The sequence below is a fragment of the Pseudonaja textilis genome, chromosome 11 (assembly GCF_049901715.1).
Source record: "Pseudonaja textilis isolate UNSWEBS1 chromosome 11, rPseTex1.2, whole genome shotgun sequence".
NCBI classification, from domain to species: Eukaryota; Metazoa; Chordata; class Lepidosauria; order Squamata; family Elapidae; genus Pseudonaja; species Pseudonaja textilis.
The window spans coordinates 17,323,237-17,338,191 of NC_142000.1; the positions used below are offsets into that span (position 1 = coordinate 17,323,237).

At 41.1% G+C, this 14,955-nt stretch overlaps 1 protein-coding gene across 1 annotated transcript in view; it reads left to right on the plus strand.

Annotated features, from left to right (window-relative positions):
- The window catches only part of NKD1 (NKD inhibitor of Wnt signaling pathway 1), an 87,303-nt gene that overhangs the window by 47,886 nt on the left and 24,462 nt on the right, over positions 1 to 14,955 (plus strand). The window contains exon 4 of the mRNA XM_026714020.2: positions 10,220 to 10,277. Coding sequence (XP_026569805.1) covers positions 10,220 to 10,277 — 58 coding nt within the window. The remainder of the gene's footprint in view (positions 1 to 10,219; positions 10,278 to 14,955) is intronic.

The window sequence follows — 14,955 nt, forward strand, 5'->3', positions numbered from 1 at the left end:
AGACCTGACTGGCATTCTGATGGGAGGACCAGAAAACTTTAATCGATGGATTGGACATTTGGACAATTGAGCCATTAGAAGAAGACTAAAACCTCCTTAGGGATTTACTCCTATCCATGTGAGTAGGAAGTCCTAGCAAACAGACCATGCACTGCGTGGGGCCATCAAAGGTAACTGATGTGATGCCCTTCAAACTTGTTGAATGATGGGTTCCACAAGCCTACAATTATGGCTAGACATCAGTCAGTGCTTCAGGGAATCTTATCCCTAAACAGAGTCATCTGGTCCTAAGCTACACATAATAGAACATCTCGTTTACCAAAGGAGATAGTAAAAACATTGTCTTAGACTCTTCAAATTCAATGTCTAAGATCTTCAAGATAAGCCTGGGATTGTCTGTGATCCAAAATTCCGGTGTTGTCTTCATCATCAGTTTTGACCATGGAGAACTGGATTGACCATGAAGAACTGACCATGAAGAACTGGATGGACCATGAAGAACTGACCATGAAGAACTGGATGGACCATGAACAACTGACCATGAACAACTAGATTGATCATGAAGAACTGACCATGAAGAACTGGACTGACCAGTGGGTTGACTTGATATAAAGAAGCTTCCATGCTCTCTGATGCCAAGATGTACCACTCTGTTTTGATCTGAGGGCCACATTCAGGACAACTTGTCAAGGTTGCTGCCTATCTCTAGAGAGCTTTGTAAGATGTAGAGTAAGTAAGGGAGGCTTAGTCTCCTGTTGGGATGTGCCAATGCCAACTTTGGTGCCAGTTTGGAGATAGCAGCTCAGTTCCATCTCAATGTCTACCCTGACTAAGAGATCTTCCCTCCAAAACTCTGCTTTACTTCAGTGTTGCTTTCTCCTAGTCGGAAACTGATGAAGGAGAGCGAGCAAGGGGCTGCTGCTGGCAAAAGAATGCTGCGATTTAGCCCATTTGGGATTGATTGACACGTAGGTGCCTTTCAACTGTCTGCATCTTTGATCAGGGCCGGACTTGTGGTTGCCCTCAAATGCAAGGTAGAGACGACTTGAGGTTCAGAGAGAGAGAGAGAGGTTTTAGGTGAACAGTGCTTGCATTGTAGCTAACTTCATCCTTTTCCTTCCCCACCTCCCTTTCCACAACAGTTATTTGGGGAAGGGGGAGGAGAGGAGCCTTTTATATATCTCCAAATGTAGGGCAGGCGCCAAGTCTAAAGGATGATGTTGATTGAGGTCATGGGTGATTCTGAAGCCTGCTGTTTGAAGGTGTCTCACGAGGAATGGGTTGATCCTGGAGCCTTCATCTAGGCAACTCCCACTGATTTCAAGGGAAGATTGACCGATATCAGACCAGGAGACAAGAAAGGCTCTGCAGTTTGATAGCCTCCTACTGGGATGCTGATGTAATCTAATTATTATTTTTCTCCCCTAGCTTTTTTTTCCTAAAGCACCATCAGTTTATTTTACTTTACTTTACTTTATTGTCATTGCACCTTGTACAACAAAATTAAATACCCTCTTCAGGGTACATTATGACTTTGAAAATAAACACAAACAAACATCCTTCACACTCCACACATTGAACCGAAAACCCATGACACCACACCAACATACAGTAGAATTCAACAGAGTTACTGCCCTGGGATAGAAGCTGTTTTTCAGCCTATTTGTCCTTGTTTTTATTATCCTGTACCGTCTGCCAGATGGTAATAGTTCAAATAAAGGGGATGCCCAGTGTGAGATGGATCTTTGAGGATGTTTTGAACTTTCTTAAGGCAGCAGGAGCTATGAAGCTCTTCCAAAGAGGGGAGAGGGCAACCCATGATCTTCTGGGCAATGATGTTAGCCCTCTGGAGTGCTGTCCTATCTGCCCCTGGGCAATTGGCAAACCATACAGAGGTGCAGTATGTTAAAATGCTCTTTATGGTACAGCAGTAGAAGGTCACCAGCAGTTTTCCATTCAGTTGTTGTTTCCTGAGAAGCCTCAGGTCATATAATCTCTGTGGGTCCTTTTGACCAGGGCTGCAATGTGGGCACTCCAGGTCAGGTCCTCTTTTAGGATAACACCCAGAAACTTAAAACTGGCCACTTGCTCCACTCGGTCTCCATGGATAAGCAAGGGCTGGGTGTCTGATCTGTTCCTATAGTCCACTATAAGCTCCTTGGTCTTATTGGTGTTGAGGACCAAGTTGTTGTCTCCACACCACGAAAGCAACCAGTCCACCTCGTTTCATTAGGCAGACTTATCCCACCCCCCAGTTACCATCAGTAACTCCTTGGGAACTTTGGGTTCAACCAGAGTGGGGGCTGGGAAATGCTTTCATAGCATACCAGAAAAATAGGAAGGGCCTTTGCGCATCTTAGTCTTTCAATTAAAGAACTAAGTCTGCTAACTGTGTGTGGAGATTCTCAGTCGTCCAGATCATGGTTGTCCCAAAAGAGCTTTTTTCAAGAGGTAACTGGACTTTCTGTTTTTTTCTTTGAAGACGTTTCGCTTGTTATCCAAGAAGCTTCTTCAGTTCTGTTGCATAGCTAAATGTATATGGAGATTCTCAGTCGTCCAGGTCATGGTTGTCTCAAAAGTGTTTTTTCAAGAGGCAATTGGACTTTCTGGTTTTTCTTTGAAGATGTTTCACTTCTCATTCAAAGAGTTTCTTCAGTGTTTCTCTCTCTTCTTCCCTCCCTCCCTCCTTCCCTCCTTCCTTCCTTCCTTCCTTTCTTTCTTTCTTTCTCTTTCTTTCTCTTCCTTCCTTCCTTCCTTCCTTCCTTCCTTCCTTCCTTCCTTCCTTCCTTCCTTCCTTCCTTCCTTCCTTCCTTCCTTCCTTCTTCCTTCCTTTCTCCCCTCCTTCCTTCCTTCCTTCCTTCCTTCCTTCCTTCCTCCTCTTCCTCTCCCTCCTCCTCCTCCCTCCCTCTCTCTCTCTCTCTCCTCCCTCTGATATTATTATCTATGGATAAAAGAGTCTATGGAGATTCTCAGTCCTCCAGGTCATGGTTGTCTCAAAAGTGTTTTTTCAAGAGGCAACTGGACTTTCTGGTTTTCCTTTGAAGACGTTTCGCTTCTCATCCAAGAAGCTTCTTCAGCTCTGCTGGTTCTGCTAGCGTTGGCTGCCAGGGGCATGAAAGCTTCAGAGAATTTAGTGGGATTAGAGAGTGCATGTCTTCTTTTCAATATACCTTCTTGCTCTTGTGACTTATTTTATTGTGATAGGTCCAGTAGAATAAAACGTGACTGAAATATAAAATCCGCTATCACAGGGTTATGATTACAATTGATCAGTGGAACGACTTGTCTCTGGAGGCAAGAGATTGGACAGGCATTTGTCCAAAATGGTGTAGGATCTGCTTGGCTGGGAGTGCAGGTTGGACTGGAGGGTCCTTTCCAACTCTGTTATTCTGTTATTGTTTTTGATGATTGTGTGTATCCATCCCACCAAGCCCAAAGAAAGTCTGGAACTGGTACAAGATCTCCAGCGATAGACAGGGTTGGACTAGAAGACCTCCAAGGTCCCTTCCAAAACTGTTATTCTGTAAGGGTAGAACTTTGGGTGGAAATAGAAGTGGAAATGATGGGTGTCACCCATCCCCTCCCACTTGTGACTGTAGTACCGTAACTTTGTTGCTTGTGTCCTAACGATTTACACTGACTGTTTCCTAGTATGATTTGATGGCTTATTGTACCCTATGACTATTATTAAGTGTTGTACCTGATGATTCTTGACTCTTGATGAATGTATCTTTTCTTTTTATGTACACTGAGAGCATTTGCACCAAAGACAAATTTCTTGTGTGTCCAATCACACTTGACCAATAAAGAATTCTATTCTATTCTAGTCTATTCTAGTCTAGTCTATTCTATTCTACTCCTATATTATCCTATCTTATATTTTATTCTATTCCATTCCAGTCTTCATTCCAATATTCAATTCTATTCTTAATTCTATTCTGTTCTAAGTTCTATTCCATTCCATTCTATTCCATCCCTTATTCTATCCTATCCTATCCTATCCTATCCTATCCTATCCTATCCTATCCTATCCTGTTCTAAATTCCATTCCATTCCATCCCTTATTCTATTCTATTCTATTCTGTTCTGTTCTACTTTCTATTCTGTTCTATTTTCTACTCTACTCTACTCTACTCTACTCTACTCTACTGCCATGCAGTGGGAAACCTACATTTTAGGAGCATAGATTGGGATTCATGGATTGTGGTAAACCATGGTTTCGTGAAGAAGTTGCAAGGGACCGCCTTTACTTATGCTAAACTATGATCTATTGTTTCCTCACTGTGATAGTCACAGGTTTACGAAGCCTGCTAAGAGAAGGATACACATTTTTGTCAAAGGAAATGTATAACGTCACAAACCATACTTAGGTTTAGAAGTGAACGGAAGAAATACGAAGTTTGATAGATCAACAGAGTAGAAACGGACCTCGGAGGTCATCTAGTCCAACCCCCTGCTCGAGCAGGAGAGTCTACTTCTATTTAGATTGATTTAAATTAACACAGGTTATTTAAATAGGCACAGACATAGTTGGAGGGGAACTGCAAACCCTGGTTTTGAAGAATTGTTCGTTGTTCTCCTCTGGCGTATAAGTTATGCCGAGCAAACTATTTTACGTTCTTTCAGGCCTTTTTCTCTCTAGGTCTCTCTCCTTTCTCTCTCCCCTCTCCACCCCCATCAGACCTCCAGTGATTCCTGAATTACAAGAATTCTTGGAATATATAAGCTTTAATGAGTTATGCAGGCACGATTTCTCTCCGCCCCCCCCCTCCCTCTTCGTGGCATTAACATCTGTTAGCTTTTAAGAGAACAGAGTTTCAGACCCCACCCCCCAAAAAAGGGCTGTTGAGGGAAAGTACACCGAGTGGGGAGACTGTGCAAAGATATTAAATTTTCTAGCAGGAAGCCTTGGTTTTAAAAGTGGGAGAATAAGGGGAATTGGGATTGGCAAAATCCTGGAGCTTTGATGTGGTTGCTTTTAAGGAAATTCATAGAGAAGACTGGTCCCTGGTAGCATTTCTGAACGTGGGTGTGCTCTGCTTCGGAGTGTGTGTGTGTGTGTGTGTTTGGGATTTTTGTGGAGCTGTTGCCTGACGTAGCAATGTTACCGTGGAAAGATTCTGATGGAAGCGTCCCAAAAGTTGGCAGAGAAGGGGGTGTTCATTTAAATCTCCCCCTCCCCGCAAGTAACAACTCTATGAGACAGGTCGAGCTGGCCCAAAGTCATCTGGTAAATGTCCACTTCTGAAGGTGAATCTGAACCTGGGTGTCTCCTGGTCTTCATCCAACTCTTGATGCCATTCTGGCTTTCAAAATTAAGCTCTTGGTTGATTTCTTCTAGAATTGTTGGCTGTTAGCGTCTTTCCAGAGTGATAGACATGAGTTTTCTAGTTCTTGGTGGTGTTACAAAGGTGCAAAGACTTGTTATAGAGGATTGAAATAATACTTTTTATCTTTCAAGTTATTGATGTCCCTATTCACACTAGGCTCTCTCTTTTGGCTGGGGTAGATTCTTCCTTCCTTCCTTCCTTCCTTCCTTCCTTCCTTCCTTCCTTCCTTCCTTCCATCCATCCTTCCTTCCTTCCCTTCCCTTCCCTTCAGGGAGGAAAGGAAAGAGAGAGAGAGAGAAAGAGAGAGAGAGAGAGAAAGAGAGAGAAAGAAAGAGAGAAAGAGAGAGAAAAAGAGAGAGAGAGAAAGAGAGAAAGAGAGAAAGAGAGAGAGAGAGAGAAAGAGAAAGAGAGAAAAAGAGAGAAAGAAAGAGAGAGAGAGAGAGAGAGAGAGAGAGAGAGAGAGAGAAAGAAAGAAAGAAAGAAAGAAAGAAAGAAAGAAAGAAGGAAGGAAAGATGGCATACTTGTAATTCTGGGTGGGAAAGGAGATCCAGAGAAGCCCAAGACTGATCTTTGAGACATCTGATCTTCCCACACCTTCTGTTGACAGATTTATGGAGTTGCATTAGTTCCCTAGTAAAAGCCCTACACCTGTGTTTTGGTTATGGGGCAAAGGCAGTTTCTCATTTGCCCAGGGAAGGTTTATTTATTTGCAGTGACAATTAACCAGGATGAAATCACAGCCTTCCTCCTCATGGTAGAACACCTGTTGGGAGGCAAGCTGGATTACAACTGACAGAACTGGAATAGGGTGGGGTCCTATCGGGGGACCCTGAAGGCTGCCAAGAACAGGCTCAAAACAGTTGTGGTCTTCTTTCAAGTTTTCCGATGCTCCTCTCGTTGGAACATCCTATCTGTTCTTCACTGGAGCACTTTCCCCCAGAGAGCAGCTATATCTCTAGCCACTTCTCTCTGGGGCTAAGCCCAGATCAAGCCAACCCTACGAGAGGTTAACAGGATGTGTGAAGCCAGTCATTCGTTCTGCCACAATCTGCCTCATGGTGATATTTGAAGGATAAAACAATAGGTCGATGGGCTTCCAATCTTGAGGTCTTTGGAGTAAAGGCGGAGTACCAATTAAGACCAATTGGCCATAAGGATCATCCGCCCCAACTGGTAGCTGTTAATGACTTTCGGTTTGTCTGAGGCTCTTTCGGCTATATAAACTGTCATTTTCTTCGCAGGATTTGCAAGAAATGGTTTTCTATGTCTTTCCTGAACAAATGGCTTCCTTAACTGGGCCGTTTTGGGCTTAGTTAGAAGATATGTATGTATGTATGCATACATATGCATGTGTGCTATGTAGACACACAATACACACACTCTCTCTGTGTCTCTCTGTGTCTCTGTCTCTGTCTCTGTCTCTTTCCTTTGAATGGGCCTGCAATCCCTTCTATTGGATGGAGTCAAGGCGATTGAAGGGAGCATGAGAATTTACTGGCCGAATATCCTTTATGATGCCTAAGGGAAGTTCACAGCAGACAATAACTCATTGCTCCTAGAGAGATAAATACCTGCCGCTACTAAGAATTGAACTCACAGCCTCCTGATTGTGAGGCGAGACCACACCACACACACGCACACATATAAATACATATATGTATTCTCTCCCTCCCTCTCTCTCTCTCTCTCTCTCTCACACACACACACACACACACACACACACACACACACAAACAGTGTGTATGTATGTGTGTAGATATATATGCATACAATATTCTCCCTTGGGTGATGTCCTTATTTTTTCACATTGATGGCACTTCCTTCCTTAGCCGTCATTTTTTTTTTCCTAAAATAAAAATTCCCCCGGGTTTAAGCTGCCTTTTTAAGGAAAAATGCTGCACCCTCCTGTTGCTAGCTTTGGGACTTCTCACAATTACTGTTCTTTTAAGACAAGTGTGGGGTGAAATAAATGCATTTGGAGTAAATGTATTCTGACGTCAAAATAAATGCGCTGCACTCTTTTCCCAAGTTAGAATGGAGCATCTGGTTATTGTTAGGTGAAGTTTTCCTTCTCCCATTATTCTCCAGGTGAGTTGTGTTTGTCAATCTCGACAACTTTCAGATTTGTGGGTTTTAATTCCCAGAAACCCCCAGCCAGACAGCTCGAAAATTCTGGGAGCTGCAGTCCAGAGCTCTTAAAGTTGTTGGTGTAGGTTTGACAAACATTGCTCCAGGTGTATTGGATTACAATTTCTAATTTCTTGTTTCAAAATTCAGCAGGTTTTAATGCAACATCATTAGCGAGGAACTGCTGTGGCAATTACAAACATTTTGCCCCTTTTTCAGAACTGACACCTAGCTTCCTAAAGGAACATTGGAGACCCTTAGCCCCCTTCCCTTGATTTCAATGGAAAATCTATGTGATTATTTTCTCCTTGGAATCTGATCTGGGCTTATCTTTGCAAAGAGGGCGATGTTTTCTCTCTGGGGGTGTTTTAAAAGCGATGGTAAAGGTGTACTTATGTCTCTTTGCCTGGAGAAGTGAATCTTTCTTCCTTGCTTCTTGGAATAATCATCATCATCATCATAACAATGATATCAACAACAGTTTGAACATCTGACAATCCATTCTGAACATCTAGAGGAGGAGGAGGAGGAAGAAAGAGAAAGAGAGAGAGGGAGAAGGGGAAGAAGGAGGAGGAGGCGGGAGAGCGGGAGAAGAGGAGGAGAGGAAGAAGAAGGAAGAAGAGTAGAAGAGGAAGAGGGGGAGAAGAGGAAAGAGGAGGAGGAGGAGAAAGAAGTTGAAGAGGAAGAAGAAGAAGAAGGAGAAGGGGAAGAGGAAGGAGGAGGAGGAGGAGGAGGAGAAAAGAAGAAGAAGAAGAAGAAGAAGAAGAAGAAGAAGAAGAAGAAGAAGAAGAAGAAGAAGAAGAAGAAGAAGAAGAAGAAGAAGAAGAAGAAGAAGAAGAGAAAGGGAAGAGGAAGAGGAAGAAGGAGAGGGGAAAGAAGAAGGAGACGGAGAGGCAGAAGGAGGAAGAAGAAAGAAAGAAAGAATTCTGCCTGTCTGCGCACACATAGTTCTATTAAATAAATGCCTGCCTGCCTGAGATGATGCATAGCATAATCAGACAGGCACCACAGAGAGCAGAATTTTAATTGACAGCTGATGCACTCCAGTTACCTAGCGGTGGCTCTGAAAGGCACAAAGATTAGCATGGTTGGTTTTAGAAAAGAACATTCGGTTAATAGGCTATTAATAAGCGTATTGATGCTCTTGCAGAAATCAACAAAACAGCTATTTGGAAGTTCTCATTATAATAACCACCCTGAGGAGAGGAAATTTAAAGAAGCGAAGCCTGAATTGTCAATAATTATCAACCCAGTTAAACAAATAACTAACGAATACAGAATGGGGAATGATAAACATAAACGAATGCTCGGAGGGCTGAGGGGAGAATGTGTGTTTTTTTTTAAAAAAAAAGGGGGAGAGAAATTGAGGAAAAAATTATTCCCCTCTACAAGCTCTTCCCCCCCCCACTCCAAATTACCATGCTACCTTATTCCATATTATTACCATACATTACCAATGCGGTCGTGATTTTAAAAGGAGTAAACGAATTGTTTGCATTTTTAAAAGGTTACAGTCTTTTGTACAATAAAGATGTATAAAATGTACATTAAAGTTGTATAAAAAACCCAAGTTTTTTTTTTAAAAAACCCACATCTTTACTGGTTTTAAGGCTTGGTAAAGCCTTAAAGGGGGCTGGATTTAAGGCTCAATTTTGGAATTGTATTGACAATATGGGCGGGCAAAACTGCTAATTTTCCAAAGCACAGGTGCAAGGGTGCAGAATTGGGACTGTGGAGATTCAGGCTGAATCTCCATTCCACCTTAGAAACCCACCTGGATGAATTTAGGCCAGATATCTCCAAGGGTGGTTCTATGGAAAAAAATAGGAAGAAGGAATCCACTGAAATTGGGTGGCCAAATGCATTTAAATTCATCATCATTGTCAACCTACCCTAAGCAGTAAACATTAGGATAGCACCTGGGGTTAAATATTTACAGATATTTAAGTTGTAGTTGTCAACATACAACCCCACTTGGACCCACGACCACAACTTTCCATTGCTGAGCCAGTGGTTAAGTGAGTTAGGGCCAAGTTTATGATGGCTTTTTTTTTGGCCACGGTTGTTAAACGAATCACTGCAATTGTTAAGCGAATCATGCAGTGATATGCAATGTAATTTCATTTTAATTTATGGTGATTAGTGTACATTCAAAGTGACAATAAAGTATTATATTCTACTCAACTCTACTCTATTGTTCTATTATTCTATTCTATTCTATTCCTGCATTCTGTTCTATTCTATTCTATTCTATTCTATTCTATTCTATTCTGTTCTGTTCTGTTCTGTTCTAGTCTAGTCTAGTCTAGTCTAGTCTCTATATTCTATTCTATTCTATTCTATTCTATTCTATTCTATTCTATTCTATTCTATTCTATTCTATTCTATTCTGTTCTATTCCATTCCATTCCATTCCAGCTCCCCTCACAGACTTTGTTGGGAAGGTTCCAGAAGGTGGTCATGTGACCTGATATACCTGCCTTGTTTGTACATATATTCTGGTTGCCAGGTGCCTGAATTTTGTGACTGTGAGGAGGCAGTGATGGTTGTAAGTGCGAGGACTGGTTCCAAGTCACTTTTTCCAGTGTCATTGTCACTTTTGTCAGTTTGTAAGCCTAGTGCCTGTAGTTTTTTAGACACAGTGTTGACTTTTTTTTACCAGGGGCTGGTTTTGGGTTTCATTAATGTGAGTACCAAATAAAAATATTATTTAATATGAAATAAACTAACAGACACCTTTTTTCTTTCTTCCTCGTTATAGGAGGCAGCTGGTGAAATTTTCAGGGAGGCGCTTGAGAACGAACATTTTCATCTCGAAGGTGATTTTTTAAATATATACATATATATATATATATATATAAAAGTAAACATTGTCTCTCTTAAAAAAATTTTTTTCCCAAGGCATAAGGATGTATGTTGGTCAACTTGCAAAGAAATATCCTGCTTGTCATCTGTCCCACCTTGTAATATTTTTGGTTCCAAGCCTTAGTCATATTTTTTTTAAAATTATTTATTTGTAATTCTTTGTTTATTTTGGCCTTTCTATTCTCTCCACTGTTCATGGGCTTCCTTTTTAAACATTGAATTCTTCTTTGAATCGTACGAGCGGTTTGTATAAAATGAATGAGATCTTCATGATTAAGGATTGAGCTACCTGGAGAAACGCTACCAGGCTTACCTGTGCAGGTAGTCCTCGGCTTATGACCACAATTGAGCCCAGAATTTATGTCGCTAAGTGAAAAATTCATTTTAACCCCATTCTACAACTTGGTCTTGCCACAGTCCTTCAGCAAATCACTGTGGTTGTTGTTGGTTTTTTTCAATGATTTTTATTGTTCTTTTTCACCTTTTATACATTTTAACCTTAATATTAAGGGTACTGTGCCATCATTATTATATAAACAAATCTCATGTAAATATCTATATTTATATACATTCGTATATGTTTATCTATAATTTTCTTATCTCCATTATCCTTATTTCTATTGTTCAACCATTTATACCAATTGCCCTGAATTTTGTAATATTCCGACTCTTCTTTATCTTTTAATTTTAATGTCAATTTATCCATTTCAGCACATTCAGCATATTTTTTTTTGAATTACTAATTCCTCTGAAGGCATATTATTTTGTTTCCAGCATTGTTATTATGAGCCTTTGTGGTGCAGTGGTTAGAGTGCAGTACTGCAAACTACTACTGCTGCCTGCTGGCTGCCTACAATTTGGCAGTTCAAATCCCACCAGGCTCAAGGTCGACTCAACCTTCCATCTTTCCAATGTCAGTAAAATGAGGATCCAGATGGTTGGGGGCAAGAGGCTGACTCTGTAAACTGCTTAGAGAGGGCTGTGAAGCATGGTGAAGCGGTATATAAGTCTAAGTACTGTTGCTATTGTGCATATGCTATCTTTGTTACTGTCAAAATATGTAGTAAAATATATTTCATCTTTTTCCTATATTTCCCTTTTATTTATTCCCAACTAAAACAACTCTGCTTTAAACTGTATTCGATCCTCCACTTTTTCTTGTATCCAACTCCCTATTTTATAGTCCAGTATTTTTGGGCTTCCGGGCATAACCACCACATATGATAGAAGGTACCTTGGTTCTGTTTGCCTTTCCAGCATGTCGGATTCATGTTAGGGGACATTTTAGCCAATCTCATTGGTGGCATCACTGAAGTTGTTAAGTGAGCAACACCGTTGTTAAGTGAATCTGGCTTCTCCACTGACTTTGCTTGTCAGAAGGTCACAAAAGGGGATCACGTGACCCCCAGGACACCACATAACCATCGTAAATTTGAACTAGTTGTCAAGCATCCAAATGTAAAATCACGTGGCCATGGGGATGCCGCAGCGGTCATAAGTGTGAAGAAGGTCATAAGTCACATTTCTCAGAGCCATGGTAATGTTGAATGGTCACTAAATGAAGTGTTGTATGTCGAGGACTACCTGCAGTGGAATCCTTCCATCTCTTGTTCCACTCTTTCTTTCTTTCTTTCTTTCTTTCTTTCTTTCTTTCTTTCTTTCTTTCTTTCTTTCTTTCTTTCTTTCTTTCTTTCTTTCTTTCTTTCTTTCTTTCTTTCTTTCTTTCTTTCTTTCTTTCTTTCTGTCTCTGTCTGTCTTTCCTCTTCTTTCTTTCTTTCTTTCTTCCTTTCTTCCTTCCTTCCTTCCTTCCTTCTTCTTCCTTCCTTCCTTCCTTCCTTCCTTCCTTCCTTCCTTCCTTTCTTTCTTTCTTTCTTTCTTTCTTTCTTTTTCTTTCTTTCCCAAATCTCTTGCATTCAGTGGGTGGTGAGCATAATCATCGCTCGCCGAGTTGCTTTGGGGTGGGAAGAAAGAAAGAAGAAGGTTCTTAGGTTTTCTATTCCTTTTATTTATTTTATTTTATTTTATTCGTTTGCCAAGTTCAGTTTCTCCTCTGCAGGCATTCTGACAACCCCTTGGTTTTCAAGAGGCCCATTTTATATGTGATCCCGTGCCTCATTATCGGAGTTTGCTCATTACAGAGAGTGTCTCTCTCTGCCTCCATGTCTTTTGTCTTCCTAATCTTTGAGAAGGGTCTGTTTTCATAACTTTCAGGCACCTTCCTAAAACCCCCGTTTCTTTTGCTTAGGCGGTTACTGTGCAAATGCAACAGGGGGGGGGATGCTTTCCCCACCCCCCACCCCCTTTTGAGTTTCCAAGTATAAGTTTAAGGGAGAAAAAATGGATTTAATTTACTTACATTTTAATAATTTGTCTTTCTTTTCCATTTCACCTCATCTTGCCTCTCTGAACTGCTTGGAGATGTTCCTGTTGGGTTGGGGTATAGAATCCATTGTCAATATACAAGTGTATGTGAAAATTGCTTTAAAAAGTTGGAAGAATATTTTAAGAGTAGATCTTTTTCCCTTCCCTTCCCTATCTTTCCTTTCCTTTCCTTTCCTTTCCTTTCCTTTCCTTCCCTTCCCTTTCCTTTCCCTTCCCTTCCCTTCCCTATCTTCCCCTTTCCTTTCCTTCTTTCCTTCCGTTTCCTTTCCTTTCCTTTCCTTTCCTTTCCTTTCCTTTCCTTTCCTTTCCTTTCCTTTCCTTTCCTTTCCTTTCCTTTCCTTTCCTTTCCTTTCCTTTCCTTTCCTTCCTTCCTTCCTTCCCTTCCTTTCCTTTCCTTCCTTCCTTCCTTCCCTTCCCTTCTTCCCCTTTCCTTTCCTTTCCTTTCCTCTCCTCTCCTCCCCTTCCCCTTCCTTTCCTTTCCTTTCCTTTCCTTTCCTTTCCTTTCCTTTCCTTTCCTTTCCTTTCCTTTCCTTTCCTTTCCTTTCCTTTCCTTTCCTTTCCTTCCCTTCCTTCCCTTCCCTTTCCTTCCCTTCCCTTCCCTTCCCTTCCTTTCCTTCCTCCCTTCCTTTCCTTTCCTTCTTTCCTTCCGTTTCCTTTCCTTTCTTTCCTTTCCTTTCCTTTCCTTTCCTTTCCTTTCCTTTCCTTTCCTTTCCTTTCCTTTCCTTTCCTTTCCTTTCCTTTCCTTTCCTTTCCTTTCCTTTCCTTTCCTTTCCTTTCCTTTCCTTTCCTTTCCTTTCCTTTCCCTTCCCTTCCCTTCCCTTCCCCTTTTCTTTCCTTCTTTCCTTTCCCACTCCTCCCCTTCCCCTCCGCTTCCCCCATCTCTCTCTTTCTTGTCTTCTCCTGTCTTTGCATTTCAACATTTGCTTTTCCCCATTTTCCCTGTATTTCAATGTTTTAACACTAATTCTATAATGAAAAGAAAAAACATTGTGACCTGAAACCGAGCCAACAAAGCTCCCGTTAAGACTAGCATAGCATTCAGAAGGTATCTTCAGCAGCTGTAGAGTTTCTTCTTATTCATTAGAAATTTCTTTGTTTGATATCCTTTCTTCATGCACACAGAAGATGAGTTCTTACCATTTCTTGTTCCGAGAAAGCAGATTCAGATTTTACCTTGGAAGAGGGTTTTTTTTTTAAACTTTCTTCGTTTCTCCTGTAGTTGTGAGGTAGGTTGATACTTGTGGTTCTCTTTTTCTACTTTTCTTTTCTTCTCATTGTATGGATGGATACCTCATTTAGCACTATCCATGGAATAGGATAGGATAGGATAGGATAGAATAGAATTGAATTGAATTGGAAGGGACCTTGGAGGTCTTCCAGCCCAGCCCCTGTCTAGTCTTTTTAAAAACCTCCAGTGATGGAGCACCCACAATTTCTGAAGGCAAAGCTGTTCCACTGGTTAATTATCCTCACTGTTCAGAAGTTTCTTCTCAATTCCAGGTTGCTTCTCTCTTTGATTAGTTTCCAACCATGGTTTATTGGCTTTGCTTCATTTTCGGGCCATAGCAGTTGAATGCTAACTACAGTGTTGTGTGAACAGGATCCCAAACCTGTGATTCATTGCAACGATTTTCTGGAATCATCTAGCTCGGTGGTGCTCAACCTTTTCTTCACCAGCAAACCGCTTTAAATAGCTTTTGTGGCCGTGGACCTCCAAGACTTAACTCCAGATTTAAATCCTAACATTTCTTCTTTGTAGACCGCCTTGTGAGGACATCACGCCCCTCCCAGCGGTCCATGGACTACAAGCTGAGAACCACTGACCTAGCTTCATAAATTACAATTTGAGGTGGACTTGTTTCATTAAACTATAGACAAGCTGGCAATCATTTCTCCTTGTTGAAATATCAAGCAAAAGATTTAATTATTTTGAAGTCATGTTACCTTCAAGTCAAAATTGATCCCTTGGTGACTTAGAGAGATATGACTAGATAGCAATTTTCTTGGTACACTACAGAAGATGGTGGTTTGTGACATCTTACAGGATGGTTCGTTTGTTTGTTTAGCCCAATCTGATCTGCAGTTCTAAATTTTCCAAGTGGTTTTCTATCCAAATCCTTACAATCGCCCATCTTTTCTAGTTTTCTAAACCTAAGAAGGTTCATTTTTTAGATGTGCTGTAGGAAAGTTATACTCAACTCCCAACCGTTCATGATTTTCTTTCACATATTTTGCTGACCATAATATAAT